The 20462-nt window shown below is 38.4% G+C and overlaps 2 protein-coding genes across 3 annotated transcripts in view; one reads left to right on the top strand and one right to left on the bottom strand.

Moving 5' to 3' along the window:
• Positions 1-1966: 1966 nt before the first annotated feature.
• On the bottom strand, positions 1967-7153 carry c7h1orf52 (chromosome 7 C1orf52 homolog). Its single transcript, XM_042416742.1, has 3 exons — positions 6683-7153; positions 4624-4834; positions 1967-3491 (listed from the first exon to the last, which is right to left on the bottom strand). Exons 1-3 carry the CDS (start codon positions 6980-6982, stop codon positions 3340-3342), a joined length of 663 nt encoding a protein of 220 aa, XP_042272676.1. The 5' UTR covers positions 6983-7153; the 3' UTR covers positions 1967-3339.
• A 7028-nt stretch (positions 7154-14181) lies between these two features.
• LOC121901121 (scavenger receptor cysteine-rich type 1 protein M130-like) overlaps positions 14182-20462 on the top strand; it is a 28415-nt gene continuing 22134 nt past the window's right edge. For both annotated transcript variants that reach the window (XM_042417803.1, XM_042417802.1), the window contains exons 1-4: positions 14182-14462; positions 17723-17755; positions 18229-18378; positions 20286-20405. In XM_042417803.1, coding sequence (XP_042273737.1) covers positions 14405-14462; positions 17723-17755; positions 18229-18378; positions 20286-20405 — 361 coding nt within the window. In that variant the 5' untranslated portion in view covers positions 14182-14404. The remainder of the gene's footprint in view (positions 14463-17722; positions 17756-18228; positions 18379-20285; positions 20406-20462) is intronic.

The following is a 20462-nucleotide window of genomic DNA, read 5'->3' as shown; positions in this document are numbered from 1 at the left end:
GTTTTGTGCAGGCAGGACCACAAATATGGCAAATAGACTATCACTTGCCAAAAGATTAAATGCACACAAAAGAAATGATGGTTATAAAAAAATATCGCCCAGTCATTTTGTAACAGAAATGAATGACCATAAGTTATTTACAGGAAATTAAAAACAATTGCAAAAGAAAATCTTGAATCTTGAGTTTATGGAATTTTTTGTCTTTTTACTCCCCTGTCCTGTATGTTTTTGCAGAGGGTCTGATGTTCTTGGGTAGTATAGTATGGAGACATGGAGCGTCGACTTCAAGGGGCACCCTTTGGAAATATTCAGCTGCAATCAGTGGTCGATACCACATTGTTACAGCAAATTACAATATTATGTTACCGTTTGACCGTGATTTGGAAAATTCCATTTCAAGCTCAATATGAAACCAAGAGAGAAGAACCTGTGGTTTATTGTCTGTGGCCTGCTCTGAGCCATGCAGTCATTTTTATCTTTTTTTGTTTCTTCCAAAAAGAAAAATTTCAACATAATACAACCCTTCACCGATTTACTCTTAATACCCTTCTTATCTGAAATGAGATCTCTATTTGTCTGCAGCTCCAGAGATGTTTACTTTACTACTCAACATCTGTTTCACACGATGGGCAAGATCACTGGTGTGAAAAGCAACTGTTTGCTTCAAGAAAACATCTGAGGATGAGTTTGGAGAAGTCAACAAGTAAGTGTGTTGACATGGAACTAGCATCCTACACTTGTGTAGAGAGTATGCAACAAGATAAATTTATATAATCAGGTTTTACTTTTTTTTTTCTATCAGAGCAAAAAGTACTCCTCTCAACGTTGACAGCCAAAACTAAATTAACATACAGGCCGCCACATTGTGCTGACTGTGTGAAAATGTCATAAGTCAGATAGTAGCAGCTGTGGGCAGCCAGTTCACTGAAGGTCCCTGAATACTCAATGGCCATCATGAGGTCTTGACCTTCAGTAAATGTGTCACGGTGATAAACGGTTAGTGTGACTGACACTTTTCAGAGCTCTGGCCGGTCCAGGAAACAATCCTGAGTTATTGGAAAAATCCTGTAATCTCATTAACAACTCACAACTGTTAAGATCCTCTTTAGGTGGTAACACAAGCTAAACATTTTAATTTTATTCAGACATTGAGGGTTTTTGTCAAGACAACATTTATCTTAACTTTTTTTGGTCTTCAGTGACTGATGTGCGTACTACGTGTAACATAAGAGCAAGATATGAACTTTTATGGTGATAATGAAGATAAGATCAGCTATGTGACACCCAGTGGGACTGTGTTAACTTGATCTCTATAACACAAACAGGCTACAGTCCAGGAATGCTGTAGATATTATTTCAAAGAGTAACATTCAACACTACAGAAAACTACATCTGGAACTGAGGTTTTTCCTCACAACTCTAAGAGTAGCGTGTTTCAAAACATCCAATTTCTGGGAAATTTCCAGCTGCAAGACTGACAGTGAGATGAGTAATTCTTTAACACTGATGGATATGACCTCGCTGGTCATTGCTCATACAGTCTGTACGGAAAAGAGGAGTTATTTGTTCGTAAATATGGTTGATAAAATCAGTCTGCTGCTGTTGCACAGGACCAGGTACGCATTTCAGACAAGGCCAGGCACATACCTGGAAGCTGGAATTTTATCAGAAGCATATTTACCACTATTTCATGTCAACCCATGATGACAGATAGGCCAGGAATTCCTCTGATCACTAAACTGTCGCAAAGTGGAAACTTTTTTCTTATTCGTAGCTTGAAAAACCATTATATTTACACCACTGGTCACAGAAATTCAAAGAATGAATTTAGGAATGTAAAGACCATTATCTGGATTATGACAAATTGATTTAAGACATCTTGAAGACTTTGTTTTTAGTGAATGTTGAATGTTTCAACAGTACTCAATGTCTCATTAATCTTAATTCAAATGACTGACAGAACAACTTTTTCCAGTAAAATAGAAGTGGTTTTATGAGGAATAGTATCTCATTGAGAACAAACTATAAAATCATCCGTATACAACTGTTTACACTAATGAACAGATTTGTTTGAGTCCATAAAACAGTACAATGTTCCAAATATCTTTTGTAATACAATTTTGGAAGTTGATAAAGCTAGTTCTTCAAATACTTTCAACAGATGTCAAGTGTTGCGTAATACAAGGTACATGAGACTGAACAAACAGTCTGTATGCATCAAGTATCTCAAGAGAACTGAGATGAGACAAAACTTCCAAATTGAAGATCAACACTCCTTTCCAGAGAAAACACTACATATGTATATATACACACAAGCTCTGGTTATGATCTGCGTGCCTAACATTTTACACAGAGTGGGAGTGCGGCAGGCTTCCTTAGAAACACGAAGGCGGTGTATTCTAGTGTTGCTTCGGGGCGCCATCTAGTGCCGATAAGCAAGGAAAACACACAACTTTTTAAATATTAATTTCAACAGATTTACAGCCATTTTTTATCACATTTTTCAAAGAAAAGTCACTATTTTAACACAAAACAAGCACAGGTAAAGGTCAGAGGTGAATACATATTGAGTATAATACAAGACAAATCACAAACACACGCCACCACAGCCAGATGTCACTTGTTATTTTAGCTAAATAAATTAAAACATTCTGGAGGCAAAGCCGACTGACCACACTTTATGTTTAATATTTCACAGCTGGAAGGGCAGGTTTTGCTGAACCGTCGTTTAAAACAAAATAGCAGTGTTTTATAACCCTGCGATGTATTTCTTTGTAGTTATGGCCTCCGTTCTTATTGGTTATGATAATATTTTGTTCACCAGCGTCTTTGCAAAAACCCAGAGATGCGAGGATGTCTAAACTACATGTTTGGAAATATAGCAAAGGCAGTGTCATGATATCAGATCACTTGTTTGGTAATGCCCTGTGCACATCAGAAAGTCTGCATCTCTGTGTCTCTGAAGACAGCTGGTGAGTAAAAAACCAAGAAGGATGATAGCTAGAATAATGAAAATAAGACCCAGATTGTAAAAACACCAGAATAACACCACGGTTCCAAGATTGAAAATTCTGCATCAGGACTGTCCGATAATCTCTGCCTGATTCTTTAATGATATAAATAAAATTGAACCACAACAGTCTAAAAGAAGTACAGTGTGTTGTTATTAGAAAACATGATCAATATTATCAGAATGTTGCAATTTAGGACAGCAAAAAGCTAAAATGTCCATCGATGTTCGCAGAGCACCACCTGCCCAACCAATGTGCCGTGTATGTTCTTAGCTGACATTAAATGTTTAAATAAGAAACCAATTTCTGGTTGCAGGCGACGTAGACCTCACTCTATCTTTTGTCTGAGGATCCTTTTCTCCTCCTCGACAAAATTCTTGTCAGAGGTGGCTTGTCCGAAGTCCCTCTTCCTCTTCTCCTTCTGCTGGAAGGTCTCCACTCGACGTTTCTTGGCGGAGTCTTGCTTTTCTGAGTCCTCGTCTAAGCAGCGGAGGGGTCGCAGTGGTTGGTCGGTTTGGGGATATGATGAGGCGTGGAGGGAGAGTGAAAAATAATGATTTGGAATTAATCAACAGGGCACCGTTCAAACATAACTATGGACTTTATGTTTGTGCAAATGCAAAGCTGACAGAGGGAAGCACATGCATAGTTCTTTTAGTTTGTGCTTGTTTGGTCATTTGTGACACTCATGAGGATGTGTTTTGTATCTTTTGCGCCAACTTGACTACCTCTGAAACTATCCTGCCTAATTGTTTGACCCCCTTATTGAAAATGAAAGCTTGTGGCTTAGGTTGACAATGAGTGCACATGCAGATCTCTCCAAAAATCATATAAACCCCTTTTATGTATGTTCGGTTTTGCTTTTTTCAATTTGATATGAATTTTCTATTTATTACATATTTAAACGCACACATGAATTATTAGGATTAGAACAGAATCTCTACTGGGTGACATTAATGGATGATCCTGAATAATAATTTTTAATCTGCAGCTGCTTGTAGTTTCAGTTTATTAATCCAAACAGTCATCATAATGCAACAGGATCTATGTATGTGTGTATTCCATCTGCAGCCCGTAGTTGCTGCATGTTGTCAAAAAGCAGCACAATTCTGCACAACTAAATATTCCAACATGGCACCAGGTTTCAAAAAAAAAAAAAATTAAGTTTAAAACATCAGTGATTTTCTGTACACAAAACAAATCAACTACTCCACTCACATTACTCGCCAAAAATAAAGGATACATGCTCAGGATGTGACCTGAGCTCCATCACAGATCTCAGGACATTGTTCTTGAAGTAAAACATTCATGTGGATCAAAATATTATTTTCTGTTGTGTTATATAAGGAGCTGTCAGTTTGTGAGAACTGCTTTAGAAGATTAACTTTTCTTTCTTTTTTCCCCCATGGTATTTGCAGAAAATACATTATTGTGAAAATGTAAACGTACCCAATGACATTCACTGCTGCTACCAGATTACTAAAACTTTTTCATTGGAATGCACAGAGAATTGAGAAAAGCGAGTGTTTCTACATGTCCCTCTCGCTCCCTGTTCCTTTATGTCACTTGGCACACGCACTTTAACTACCTGTGATATCCCAGCTGGACTAACCTGAGTCAGAGGGTTGCTCCTCTGCAGGAAGGAAACGGGCGTTGCCGGTGTAAGCCTGTGGAGCATCTTCCCCGTTGTCCTCATACACGTTGGACCACTTTATAGCCATATCCATGCCTGGTGGGGGTCCCTTCTTCTTCTCTGGCTCTGCAGTGTAGCTCTCAGGAGGTGGTACAGCATTTGTCTTCCATGGCTTAAACTCCTTAGCGGGCTGCAAGAAGTTGAGGAAAACAGGATGAAACTACTGGCTTAGAGAAAGTAATAAAGTAAAGGTTTTACATGTTTACATAAAGACTTCAACCCCTTCTGTCCCTACATAGATACAGTAACAAGTATATAATGCATCGAGGGATGACTGTGTTAATCTGCTTAATATTTAGGCAGAAGAAGATCACAAATAGTTGCCTAGACAACTATTTTGACCGCCTCCTGTGAATCAGTTATTATTGACCAAACCAACAGAGAGCAGACTAAGTGAAAAATAGCAGAAGAGAGGAAACAGAAGCACAGAAGTCACACAGGAGATATTTGCAGTAAGAAACAGATTTCTTTGAAGTTGACAATTTTTAAAAAAAGTTTATAAGCATCAAAGATCTCAGAAGATGTTTCTTCATGTAAAACCTTCAAAATATTGTCTGTTGTATTATAATTGGGTGCAGTCAGTTTATGCAACTGCTTAAGTAGGCTATTGTTTTTTTCTTATTCTGACTGTGTCTCTAAAGCTGTGTGTCAATATGGATCAAACCAATAAAGCGTGCGCTAGATAAAAAGAGCAAGAGACAGGAAATGTAATGTTAAACACAAGATATTAACAGCGAGAAACAGATGACATTTGCTAGTTTCTAAGCATCACAATGTGACCTGAACTCCATCAATGTTCTTAGAAGATTTTTCTTGATGGAAAACTTTTCTCTAGATAATCAAAATAATATTTTTTGTTGTTTTTATTGAGTGCAGGCAGTTTATGCAATCTTGTGTGTCTGTAAATATGTCAGTCAGTATGGATCAAACCAATAAAGTGTAGGATAAGTCTTAAAACAACAGACAGGTGCCCACAGAAATACTGAAAGATGTTTTCCTTGCTGTAATTATTCCTCCTATTCATACTGGATATTAAAAGATCCCCCTCAAATGCACTTTCAATGTAAGTGATGGGGGACAAAATCCATACTGTGTCCACACAGTCATCTTGTGCAAAAAATGCATTTAAAAGTTTATCTGAAGCTTTTAAGAGGCTTAAACAGTCTGAGTTAGTCATATAAGGTGGATATCCTCCACATTTACAGTCTTTTTAGCATCAAAGTCCCTCTTCGTGTTTCCTCGGACAGTGTTTCTCTGTTGAGCATAAGTAAAGTAACAAAAAGAGGGACTTTGGCACTACAAAGACTGTAACGTTGAAAGATATCTACTTGATTTGACTCATTTGGACAGCACAAGCTTTATATTAGTTTCAGATAAACTCTTAAATACATTTTTGCACAGACTGCAGACTGTGGCTTTTGTCCCCCATCGCTTACATTTTAAGTGCATTATGAAGGGATCTTCTAATGGCCAGTATGACTGATGGAGGACTGATTACAGCTAGAAAAAAAATCTATTTAAATGTTCACATGGGCACCTGAATATTGTTTTAAGACAGACTTGAAAAACTTTGAACCCGTCCTTTAATAGTAGAGAAACATTTTTTTTAAGTTCATAGGCTTAGATGTGGGAAATAGCTTCTTTCTGGGTATAAACAGATAGATTGCTACCAGCATGGAGCCACTTATTAAACGAATGCTTCGCTAAAATGTAATTTATATGTCTTTGCTTGGTCTGGATTGCAGTAGATTGTACAAATGTACATTAAATAAACGGTAACTCGCATGTCGATAGTATATCTAACTGCAACGACAACACTCTACATAAGCTTACAGATATAATAGCGTTAATCACCCTAAATTATCACTTAATCTGCTTGAAAGTAATTTAGTCACTTTGAGATGCCTGAAGCGGTCTAACACGGATGTATCGTACAACACAGCTGAAGTTCATCTAAAAGCAGACATCTTGTTTTTACCTCTTCGGGGGCTTTAACCGCCAAACTGTCCCAGTCTATCTGCTTATTCAGCGGATTGTAGAGAAAAGCAGGTTTGGACACCGAGTTGAAGAGCTCGTCGGGTCTGGGTAGAGGAGCTCCGCCGGCTGCTCGTTTGGTCCCTTGCTGGGGAGACTGAGCGTCGCTTCCCGGAGCTCCTGTCCCCGGTTTCAGGCTCGTCTTCTTCCGACTTTCAGCCTCCTCGTCGGAGTCGCTGCTGTCGCTCAAATCGTCGTAGCTCGAAAAGAAACCTAAAGAACCAGGTTTAGTCTCGTCAGTCATTATGCTGAGGATAGTAGTTTTCTTCTGTTTAACAACTGGTTCAATTTAATACAGCGAAAAGATAAATATATCGTAAAAAAATCGCAGTGGGACTAATTTGTTAATACAACCTCTACTCTGTTTTGAATCAGCCTCCAAAACAGTCGTAAAGCGTGTTACTAGTGTCGAAACGATTGTCGCAAAGTTATGTCATTAAAGGAGCAGGCCAAGAAAACATAAAACAGGCACATTGTACTGCTGGTACTGCATTTACATGTAATTGTGTGATTGGTTGTGAAAATATAATGAATAAAAACAATATAAAAAAGAATGCTCATCAAAAACCTATGTTTCTATAATCCCTCACCAATTGTAAGCTTGTAGGAAACACACTGAACATATGGATGGACAATTCCGAAACGGGTGGATTTTTCTGTCAAAATGGATGCCAGTGATTATCCAATTTTCATAGAAACGTCGAAAAGCATGATCCCAGTAAACATTGATCGGGCGGGGATGTCGTGTCCCTGGCCAAAAATGGTTCCATGGTTTGTTTTGTATTTTTCATACAAAAACCTTATTTTTATTCTTTAATTGGTTGAGAGCAGATGGTTGCAGATCTTGAAGGACTCAGAGACACACTGGAAGGCCATGAAGGGCCAGAGTGCGTCTCGTGTTGACATCATTTTGTGATGCATAAAGGTATGTTTCATTTAGAAACTTGAATGCCAAAACGTGCGTCTTCTTCAGGGTGATGTATGCTATTACTTCTCTTTTTTCTAGCATATTCCAGTGATTTTATCTCATTAAAAAAAAGTGTAATGGCAGTCTATGTCAGGAATGATCCACCTCAGTTTGAAAGTTGGAATCTCAACAACTAAATGTGCGAAAGTATCCGTATTTCATGGAAATGCCACATGTGGAAATGCTTAACATATTAAAACATGGCACCAATAGCCCCACCTTGTGGCCATTAATAAAACACCACCTTACTACATATTAAATGTAATCTCTAATCCATGGCAACCATTGACTATATATAAATATTTATATACAGTTAATGATGGCAACCAATTTCAGCAAAGTTGTACAGATAGGGATGCCAGTAGAGTTGGCACATGTCTGTCTGGACAGTGGGGAAAGATTTTTTACCCATCTTCATCCAGCAAATCAATAGGTGAGTTCCTTTGCTTTACTTGATAGCATAGGGAAAATTAATTACAATTCCAATCAATGTGAATTGTGCTATATGCCCTCACATCTGTTATGACAATGATTTGGTGCCATACCATCTGATCACAACATCAAAGAAAATAAGCTATTTTACTAGTAGATATTTTTTCATTAAGCCTGAGGTCTATTCTTTGAGAGTTTTTGCCCAAATTGTTTTCTTGAAGTGAATTTTATTCCGATTAAATGCAAAAAGCATTCAGTTTTCTATTTTGGTTCCATCTCCTCAATCATTGGGTTGGTGTATTTTTCTATTTCCATATTCTACACGGATGTAGTGTCATCCCTGTGTTTTGGGGGATAGACCTACTATCAGGGCAGCTGGTTTGCAGGTAGTTTGCAATCATAGTTTTCTGCCCTGTCTCCTTCTGCGCTCATTGAAATATACCCTGTCGTATAATCACATTATGCCTATTGTTAGTTTTAGCAGAGCAGTCACAAGTTGCTAAAAGGCATAGATAAAGTCTCCCCTTCAGTCTCTATAGTCATCAGCCTATTACACTCTCCATTATTCACAGAATGCTTTCTGTTCTTCACCATGGCTTTTTACTACCTACGTAGATGCATATTTATGTTGGCCTTTATGGGTTTCCAATTTGTGGTGATTTCGTCAACTCTTCTAATTTATTCAATCCCAAAATCAGTGTTTCATTTTCTGATTTAACCTTTTATCCCAAATTCTACTGTTTATTTCTTACATAAATACAAAACAAAACACCCACAGATGTGTTACACAGTGAAACTTTGAGAAGTATTTGAAGTGTTTTTGAAGTCAGGTCCAGATGGAGCTGCTCACAACAGTCTTGTTATGTACAGGATTGACTGTTGCGAAACACTTTTTTTCTTATCAAATATATGTGTTTTCACCACTAACTGTAACTCTGTCAAACTGTTTCTCACATTTAACCCCCTAAAATCCAGTTTTCCCTTGTCATTGCTTAAAGATAATCAAACTCCCCTCTGACAGTGTCATATATATTGTTTATTATGTTGTTCATGTCATATATATTGTTTATTATGTTGTTCATATTCAGTCATGAGTGAATTCTTCAAACCACAGGCTGCATGTTTTTATGACCATATCATTCCATCAGATGGAAATAATCTACACGTCAGCTGCTGTAACATGTTAGACACATTTCCCCAAAATTCTGAAGACAGTTTGGATATTTTTTTTAAAACTTTGGGATCTCATCTAGAATTTAAAATAAAGTCCTGCAGTTTTAAACAAGATCTGGCTGCACAGCATGAAGTCATACTGAGGACCATGATGATGAAAAGGCTGATATCTCAAAATCTGGTCAAATACATTCAGTGAACCCAGCCCTTAACTGTGGTTAGTGGTTTCAGTTCTAAGAAACAGCTCATCAGTTAATTTGTGTCCTGGCTGATGAAGAGATAAGAGGAAACAGAACATGCTGTTAGCAGAGGAGAGCTGATGAGTCCGTCATAGATAGACAGATGGTCAACCTGGTCATGGATCATGTTGGTGTTGCTGTGGAGCTCATGTGGGACTCTGCTTTAATGATGTATGTGTAAAAGATTCAAAACCCCTTTGTAAAAATACTAAATCTAAGTCTAAATCCTGCATTCAAAACTTCACTGAACATAAACTTTATCGGTAGAAAGTAATGAAACATCTTCAGTTCAGTCCTGATGGTTTCACATTGGTTCTTTCCACAGAGTTAAATCACTGATGTGTTTATAGATTTTTCACCAATCTTCATCCGGCAAATCAAAAGGCAAGTTCCTTTGCTTTGCTTGGTAGCATAGGCAAAATTAATTACATTTCCAATCAATGTGAATTGTGCTATATGCCCTTAAATCTGTCATGACAATGATTTGGTACCATGCCATCTGATCACAACATCAAACAAATTAAGCTATTTTACTAGCATATATTTTTTCATTAAGCCTGAGATATGTTCTTTGAGATTCTTCTTGACTTATTAACCAATCATAATGACTTGGAGTTTTTGCCCAAATCGTTTTCTTGAGGTGAATTTTATTCCAATTAAATGCAAAAAGCATTGGACTTGAATTAAGTTTTGAAACCAGAGTCTGGCTAACTGCACTGTTGCTAAAATAATCTCTCCTTTCAGTGGCAAGTCAACATTTCTGAGAGTGGAGCTGGACTTGTGATTGTGACGTTCCAAATTACATGATGAGGTTTTACTTTGTTTTATATGCAAATGTCTCATGATGTCCCATTGCTGTCTGTGTAGTGGCCTGTACCACTTTGTAACTGATGAAATTGTTTTCTTTCATGCCTAAGTAATAGTGGATTTACTACTACATCAGCAATTTACAGCAACATGCCTAACTTAGTCCTGAATAATGGATGTGCTACGATAAATTATTATTATTATTATTATTATTATTATTATCTTAACACATACAACATTTTATCACACCCTCTCTGAATACACTTTTTCTGTGGTTTAAGGCACTGGGACACATAAGTGGTACAACTGTTGTGTGCTTGTGTTCAGGTTGCGATGACTGCACTTATGGTGAGTATAAGGTTACTTATACCCATACTTTATGGGTTTCCAATTTGTGGTGATTTCGTCAACTTTTCTAATTTATTCAATCCCAAAATCAGTGTTTCATTTTCTGATTTAACCTTTTATCCCAAATTCTACTGTTTATTTCTTACATAAATACAAAACAAAACACCCACAGATGTGTTGCACAGTGAAACTTTGAGAAGTATTTGAAGTGTTTTTGAAGTCAGGTCCAGATGGAGCTTTATTGAATGTGGAGAGGACAACATCCTGTGATGTCTGCTCACAACAGTCTCGTCATGTACAGGATTGACTGTTGCGAAACACTTTTTTTCTTATCAAATATATGTGTTTGCACCACTAACTGTAACTCTGTCAAACTGTTTCTCACACTTAACCCCCTAAAATCCAGTTTTCCCTTGTCATTGCTTAAAGATAATCAAACTCCCCTCTGACAGTGTCATATATATTGTTTATTATGTTGTTCATGTCATATATATTGTTTATTATGTTGTTCATATTCAGTCATGAGTGAATTCTTCAAACCACAGGCTCCATGTTTTTATGACCACATCATTCCATCTGATGGAAATAATCTACACGTCAACTGCTGTAACATGTTAGACACATTTCCCCAAAATTCAGAAGACAGTTTGGATATTTTTTTAAAACTTTGGGATCTCATCTAGAATTTAAAATGAAGTCCTGCAGTTTTAAACAAGATCTGGCTGCACAGCATGAAGTCATACTGAGGACCATGATGATGAAAAGGCTGATATCTCAAAATCTGGTCAAATACATTCAGTGAACCAAGCCCTTAACTGTGGTTAGTGGCTTCAGTTCTAAGAAACAGCTCATCAGTTAATTTGTGTCCTGGCTGATGAAGAGATAAGAGGAAACAGAACATGCTGTTAGCAGAGGAGAGCTGATGAGTCCATCATAGACAGACAGATGGTCAACCTGGTCATGGATCACCTGCTGATGGTGTTGGTGTTGCCGTGGAGCTCATGTGGGACTCTGCTTTAATGATGTATGTGTAAAAGATTCAAAACCCCTTTGTAAAAATACTATTGAGGCCCAGTTGTTAGCCTTTCCTGTAGCCTTTTATTTTCAGATTTACTCTCAGTTCTTACCCTGCTGTGTGAAGATGAGAGGTTAAAAAATTTCAGATGTTGTATAATGTCCTCAAGATTTTTATGGTTGATCAGATGGAATTGTGTCATACTACTCAAATTGATTTTAAGTGGACACAGGGACAACGCATATCCTGCACCTGATATGGAGGCACTGACTGCTTGTCTGATTTTCTAAATTTTATCAGTGAAAAAGGAGGCAAATTCATTGCAAGCCTTGGTGGATAAAAGTTCAGGGGCTACTGACAAAGGAGGGTTTGTTAGCCTGTCGACAGTAGCAAATAAGGCACGTGCATTATTATTATTTTTGGTAATGATGTCAGAAAAGAAGGACCGCCTTGCATTTCTCAGTTCCAAATTATAAATGTGAAGTCTCTCTTTATAGATGTCATAATGAACCTTGAGATTTGTTTTTCGCCACCTGCGTTCAGCTCTTTGACACTCTCTTTTTTCCATTTTGACCAGTATGGCATTTCTCCATGGAGATCTTTTCTCACCAGAGACAGCCTTCACCTTAGTGGGTGCAATGGCATCAATAACATTCGTAATTTTAGAGCTGAAATTATCTAAAAGCTCATTGACCGAGACTCAACAGAGGGCGGGTGTGGAAGAGAAAGTCTGAATTAATATTTCACTGGTGTTTTCAGTGATATACCGTTTTGTGATTACCTCTGTTTGAACATTTGTGTGCATGGAGATAGCACTCTCTGACATGAGTGCCATTAGCCTTGCAGCCTGTAACTATGATGAATGTGTTGAGACTGGTCGAGGACTTAAAGCCATCGGTGGAGGTGGACGGGTTTAGGGGAGAGAAAATGGGAGTAGGGTGGGGTGTAAGTTTGGTCCCTGCAGTGACCAGCTCCTTCATCTGGTCAGTGAACTCCAAGAGGGGGGAGGAGGGAGAAAGGGTGACTGGAGAAGAGAGTGACCTGGATGGGGTTTGGGGGGGTGAAGGGGGTGAAGGAGGTGAAGGGGGTGAATCCTCAAAGGTAGATGTTGGTGAGGGGGGTGGAGTCTCCTCCTCTCGACTCTGATGACGGTCATGTTTAAAGCTCTCTTCAGGCAGAGGCTGAGGTGGCTCTCTTTCAAGGTTTCTGCCGTGTTTTGTTATGTCTTCTTGTTTTGATTCCTCTTGTCTCTTGACCTTAGCAGAAGGAGCAGATTGGTGACGCAGGAAGTAAAATAAGTTAGAGATGAACAATTTTACTCCTGACTTGTTAAGGAAAAGTCCATCTGCCTTAAAAAGATGTCTGCGGTCCCAAAAAAAGTTGAAATTGTCAATGAAGTGCAGTGAAGGGACAGTACATTCTGTTGAAAGCCATGTGTTCAGTGCCAACAATTTGCTGAACCTCTCAACTACTTTTCTGATTGGTGGAAGAGGGCCACTGATAAAACACCTCAGCATTCAGAGAGCTGACTGTGTTCAACAGATCACTAAAGTCTCGTTTCAGCACCTCACCTGTTGTTTCACAACATCATTGGTCCCTATGTGCAGTATGATGTTTTTCACATTTGGATGTGCAGCCATGATATGCAGGATTCTCTCAGTCATGTCAGAGACCATGTCCTTGGGAAAGCAGAGTATTTTGGTGTTTTTACTGCACATGCAGTAAATCTTTTATAGCACAGTCACCCAAAATCAGAGTTTGAGGCCCAGTCGTTAGCTTTCCCTGTAGCCTTTTATTTTCAGATTTACTCTCAGTTCTTACCCTGCTGTGTGAAGATGAGAGGTTATCCAGGTCATCAGACGGAGATCCAGGGTCCTGCAGCAGTAGAGCAAATCTGTTCTCCAGTTGCACCCTCGGTTGTTGGGGAGGTTTGTTGTTAGTTCTCCCTTTCGCAGCTGTCCATGGCTGTGTCCTACTAAGAACAGGGGTTGAAGAGGCACTCTGCCTGGATGATAGTGCAGGCCATCCAGTCATGTCACAAATCTCAGGGCACTGGGCTCTGCCTGTTACTCATCCTCCCAATTTCCCAGGAAATTATTTACTCTTAGGCTTTAATCCAAGAGAGTTCCAGGGAGGGCTACCACTTGTAGATTTATTATCTTATTATTATTATTTGAGTCCATGGTAAGGTGGTATCATTCCCACATAGTTCATTCACTTCCACGTTCACTTCTAACCGGTGAATTTTGGTTTCCAGCACTGTAATCTTCTGTAAAAGTTTGTGGTAGTCGTCCGTGGAGAAGGGAGGCATCTTGCTGCAAATTAGCTTTACCTAAGTGCCACGTTTCTAATAACTTCAGTACAGGCTTATGCTGCTGGTAGGCCTCACTCATGTCGTACTGAGGAGGTCATAAAAATGTTGAAATATAGCTAATAGCCTGCTACATCTACAAAAAAAATATTAGTCCCAGTGATTTATAAGTGTCCAGGAGCCACTGCTCATGTATCGCAGAAGAAAAAGAAGAATATCAGCAGAAAAATGTAAGCAGAAATGAGAGCAAGCAGAAAAGCATCTGCACTCTGCACTGTGAGAAAGCAGGCAGCAGAAGAAGATAAGAGGAGATAAGAGGAAACAGAACATGTTATTAGCAGAGGAGAGCTGGTGAGTCCGTCATAGTTGGACAGATGGTCTACCTAGTCATGGATCACCTGCTGATGGTGTTGGTGTTGCTGTGGAGCTCAGGTAGGACTCTGCTTTAATGATGAATGTGTGAAAGACACAAATCCCCTTTGTAAAAATACTGAATCTAAGTCAAAATCCTGCATCCAAAACTTCACTGAATGTAAACTTTATCAGTAAAAAGTAGTGAAGTATCTTCAGTTCAGTCCTGATAGTTTCACATCGGTTCTTTCCACAGAGTTTAATGACTGTGTTTACATGTAAGTTGTATTAAGTTGAATTTTGATGACATAAATGCAGTCGTCAGATACTGTGATGATGTAATGATTTACGTTATGGGGACTTGAGTTTTGTCAATCCTTAAAATCAAGATAAAATGAAAAATGCCCTTTTAACCCTTTTAGATCACATCTGCAGTCATATTTGTTTCTATGTATCATATATGATATATAGGTACTGAGGTCAGTGTTTGGTAGGTTTGAGAAAAGAGACTGTGGTGTGTTTTTTAATCCTCACAGCGCCAGTAAGGGTGTTTTTTTTCCAGGACAGCTTTGGGTTGCGCCAAACACAACACCCACAGTGAGGTTTAACCTGTGAGGGGCTTATTTCGGTTATTCAAGTCTGAGTCTGTGTCCACTGGGCAAAGGGAGGTACCATCCGTTATGCTTATGGCTTCAGAGACCTGGGTGCTGATTTATAGATTGTGTACACATGGCGAAATACTTTCTGAGTTTTTGGTTATTAAGTCTCAAATTACCACCACTGAAGTACGTATTCTATGTATTCTATTTTCACTTTACTTTATCCTATGTTTATTATTATAATCGAGTGGGTTTTATTTCTATCTGATCTACAATTAGGCCTACATGTTCTTATGTTCATTTCATGTCTTTATTCATTATGAAGCACTTGGTGCCTGTAAATTATTTTGTTTTAAAACACTTTTTACGCATTTTTTTGTATGAAAGGTGCTATACAAATAAAATAATAATAATAATAATAATAATAATAATAATTATTATTATTATTATTATATTGTGTATCTATTTAACAATATATGCCAAAAAATACAAAAAAATCAGTTTATTCTTATATCAAAATCCAATCATGTTTTCCTGTAATACAAAATACAATGTTTGCTTACATAGCCTTGAACCAACCAAATATCATGACATCCATCCATCAATCTTCAACTTTTGGTGGCACAGAGCTAAGTTTCATTATGACATGCCCACTTTTCAATGTTCAAATCAAATTCCTGCCAATGTTATGTCCCGCCTGTGTATCCTGTTTCACTCGGAAAATATGTCACGATCATAGATTGAAAAAAATAATGGATAGCCACCGTGATGTCACCCATTAGTTTGTGGACTCCTCGAGTTTGCATTTTTACCATTGCCATCTTGGATTTGTGGAGCCAGAAGTAACTATATTTGGACGAGAGGGTAGAGCTGACCCTAACGCTAGCTGCTAGCTTGATTAGCACAGTGCATTTACAGACTATGGTTAACTATCATAATGCTAATGCTAATTGTTGCTAGTGAAAAACAGGTTTAAATCTATTAAAACAAAATGTACTTACTGGAAAAAACTGAATATCCGACTTCTTAGAGGGTCTTTTATTACAACCAAACACTGAACTTTGAAAGGCTTTTTTAGGCAACCAAAATGTTACAATAAACTTTCATGAACTGAAAACACACTGGAAATAGCAACGGCTACGGCTACGGCTACCTCTATACTCTATGAAACTGGGGTTACACCATGGTTATGTTACCTAACCAACATTGTCACTGTGGTAGGGAGTTGCCTATGACGGCACCCACCCGTCACTCAAAGCAGCCACGCCCTTAATTATGCATAACTTCAAATCTTAATAAAATTTAAACAGGTGAGTTATATAAAAATTCATCTCCCGTACAGTTGTCATGAACAGGGAAATTAGCTATAGAGACCAAAACTGTTTTTTTGTACCACGCTGTAAACATGTTTATTTCTGCTGTAAAGTTGGACATTTTAACATGGGGGTCTATGTGGACTGACTCGCTTTTGGAGCCAGACTCAAGTGGCCATTCAAAGAACTGCAGTTTTTGGCACTTCTGTGTTGGCTTCATTTTTCAGCCTGGAGGTTGCCGCTTGGTTATGATATGGAAGTTAGATACTCTCAAAATGTTGTTTTATCCAGACTTTAAATAGCACAGTGGTTATGTGATGTTACTGCACAGGATTTCTGGGAAATGAAGTCATACTGAGCTGCTGTGTTGCATTAACTCTATATGAACTGGTCTGTTGTGCTTAAACATAGTTCTGGCTTATTTTCATGGGTTTGTCCACCATTTGTATTAGTAATAACAACAGCGTACTCAACAAGTTAATATCTGAGATCTGTGAACACAGTGACTAAAAAGACAGGTATCTGATAGGTCAGAAATACGAGCAGTTAGATGATCAGACAGAAAACAAACCATGTGAGAAAAATACAAGTTTTAATGAACCATAATTTTCCTTTAACTCTGTATGAAGTGTCTGTGGAACTTGTCTTCATGTGTTCATCTCATCTGCTGCTCTTCAAAGAAGAAGCAGAATGTAGAAGCAGTGAGGTCAAGAAAAAAGGTTTTAAAGTTTCAGATTGACCAGGCAAAGAGAGACAGCGTTTGTTGTTCTTTCACTTTTTGTCTTTTTACGAGGATTACTTTCACCCAAGAATAATCGAGAGTACTTCATACTGCAGTCTGCTTTTACACAATCTGCAGGAACGTGAGGGAAATATGTTATATCTGCAAAAACATGTTTGTGCTTTCTTTGTTTGGGAAAAATTAACTTTATTGTATTTACAGTTTATATTTTATTGACTCTGTGTCTGTCTGTTAATGAACCATTTGTGAAATTAAATTAAAAGAGGTTTAATTAATTTACATTTTAATGCATTTATGTATTTAACTTAACGAAAACAAAATCATATGAATTCCACTTGAGTCAAAAGCGGAGATGGAAGCTACTACTACTCATCTAGCCTAAACTAAGCTAGGCTAAACTAAGCTAAGCTAAGGGAGCTTCAGCAAAGGCCATAGTGTATGATTCATATCATTTTCATACTCATCAAACCATTCAGTGACCCCTCGTGTCATCCTGGAGGAGACCACTCTTATCAGGATACAAATGTTTCATCATAGGATAAAGGTGATCACTCAGAACAACTTTGTATTGATTTGCAGTAACCCTTCACTGAGATGATCTCTGAGCTGCTGGGAAGCCTCATAGTGTTGTTCGGTTCACAGCTCTGTGCCAAAATAAATAATTAATTTTCTGATTTTTCTCTCCAGGACTCCAGGCTGAAGATAAACACCAATCAATGGGTAAAAAGAGAGAATGGGAGTAGTTGTATCTCATCTGGTCCTGGAATGCCTCTGATCCTGCAGGAGGGCTTGGTTTATGACCAAATATCCTCAAAACCAATAACTTATAGAATATGCTAATGTTAGCATGGACAAGTGAAAATCCAGATTTTGGACACTCACTAATCATCACAAATTACTGTCAGCAGTAGACTTGCACACCGCTAATTTTTGTGTCTATTATATCTATAAAATAAAATGCATGGCACTGTGGATTTTTTTTGCAGAAAGTAGTGTACATGCCATGAACACTACATAGTTTTTTGTTCCATTGTGGATAAATTTACACACACAGAATTTGGACATTCAAATAAAAGGAGGAGGATAAATAGACTGCACTTTGCTCTATATAGTGATTTCAGACACAGCCTTAGTCATGCTTCTATATTTGGTCTGTTGTGTATTGTATCCCACAATCCTCTGTTTTCCACCAGGTTTTCAGTGTGAGAGCACAGTCAAGGCTGACATCATGCTGTTGGTCGAGATCTACGAGAGCACTGGCCTTGAAGACTATAGAAACATTAAATCCTTTTTAACTCAAATAGTTAGCATCTTCGACATCGGCCCTGACAAAGTCCAGATAGGTAATATTTTTGCTCCTACTACTATTTACACAACTGCTCCTTGTACTATTACTACTACTGCCTGTTTAAAATGTACTCAAAATACTAAAATCTTTACACCACAATGTGAAAATATTCAAATACAAGTGCAGGTCCTGAATTCAAAATAGGACATGATAACATGAGTGAGTAGTCAAGGGTATGGCTGATGTGAAGATAAAAGGACCATACCAGTGGTTTTGCATATTTAAGCACAATAACCGCTATCTGCATACAGCCTCTGTTAGTGCCAGTTTTTTCCCAAAACATGCAGATATATTTTAGCTTTAGTAGTAACTTGCAGAATTCTCAAAATGTTCAAAATACACCTACCTTAAAATTCAGTGCCTCACTCGCCGAAACACACATTTACAACTCATGTTAATTATGTTTCGGCTTGTAAAACAATATTTTATCTGGACACTGATTTCCATGGCAGAGATATACTGTACATTCCTTCTATGTAGGTCCATGTTGGATCAGTTAGCCAGACAGATGTTCTGACTGAACAGACTCTGTGAAGCACACCACATTTCTGAACAAAACATTCTAGCTAGGAGGGATGCACAACTTTGTCATGTTGGTTCATCCACAGCATCACTGCCTTGCTCCAACTCCTCCAACAATTGTGTCAATGTCCATTGCCTCTGGGAAGTAGCTATATATTCACACTCTAAAGTCCAACACTAACAAAAGCCCTCGCCTTTTCCCACCTACTCTGCTTTTATATGTTAACAGACTAGATTCCAGCAATAAAAATGGTGGAATTACAACATTACACTGTATTAAAAACTCCTTTGAATATTATGTGACAACATTTAGCTTGCTTTAAGCAGTGCAGATGGTGACTGACTGACAGGTTTTTGCAGTAGGTGTATGCACTCACCGCTGACCAATCAGTACCATCAGCCTGCATATTAGGCTTGACTCAACCTGATTGGACTCAGCTGCTGCTGATATTATTACCAGCTCTTGTACATACTTGCTGCCCTCGACACTTCCTACACATGCTGAACTGCTGCCCATTTGCTTAAGAATACCCAAGAGACGCTTGGGGGCTTCAGGCCTCACCATCGTTCATGTACTAGAGTCACACAGTAGACTCAAGGCTTATTAGCCTATTAGCGTGTTAGGCTGGAGATATACTTGCTTTTAACTACACGTTCATGTGCACATGATGACTCCCTCACATATCCTGTGTCTTTTTGGAACTTTGGTTGTGCATGTCCTCAGAAATTAATGCTACATGTCCGCAAGATGCAATCCGCACATGAACGATAGGGGTAGTATGGGGATGTGACAGGGTCAGGGGTCAGTAGGCACGTCAGCAGCGACAACAATGGTGGAAAGCTTTGATGTTAATAGACCAAGTCCACAATTATCTGTATCTGTATAATGTGTCATTGCTGCTGTACAGTGACAAATATGCTTGTCGATGGCACAATTGTCGCATTTTCTGCTGTGATCGCATATGTGAACAATTCCGTTCATGAAGCAGCGGGTTGTCTACGTGAGTTCACATGTGGATAAAAAGTGGGTATATCTCCAGCCTTAGTTCTACTGGACTGAACTGCTGGAATGGTCCTTTAAGTCCCTTGGTACCTTTATGCATATGCATATTAGTACAGGCATGAGTATGCATGAGACATGCGATGTGTGTGGATGAGTGTTGGGGCAACGGTGATGACAATGAGATAATAATGAAAATTTAAAAAACAAAAATAATAATAATAATAAACCAATGTATCTGCTCAAGAACACTCATACTACTCATACTTACTCTTACATACTTATTATTCTCATACTCGTCATCAATCTTATTCTCATTATCATGTAAAAACAAAGGTAGGTCAGTGTGTCAGTTTCACAAATTTCTGTGTTTTCTGCAGGTCTGTATCAGTACAACTCCGACTCAACAATTGACTGGCACCTGAACACCCACCTGACCAAACAATCCCTGCTGAAGGCCATAGACAACCTGCAACAGAGAGAAAGTCGCTCCATCTTAGGTGATTTAACAGAATGCTGTCTGATCTACACAAGCTTTACACTGTGAGGGACTGAGA

Source organism: Thunnus maccoyii, chromosome 7 (genome assembly GCF_910596095.1).
Source record: "Thunnus maccoyii chromosome 7, fThuMac1.1, whole genome shotgun sequence".
NCBI lineage: Eukaryota > Metazoa > Chordata > Actinopteri > Scombriformes > Scombridae > Thunnus > Thunnus maccoyii.
The sequence above is the reverse complement of the archived record's forward strand: the minus strand, read 5'-3'. Positions and strand labels throughout refer to the sequence as shown.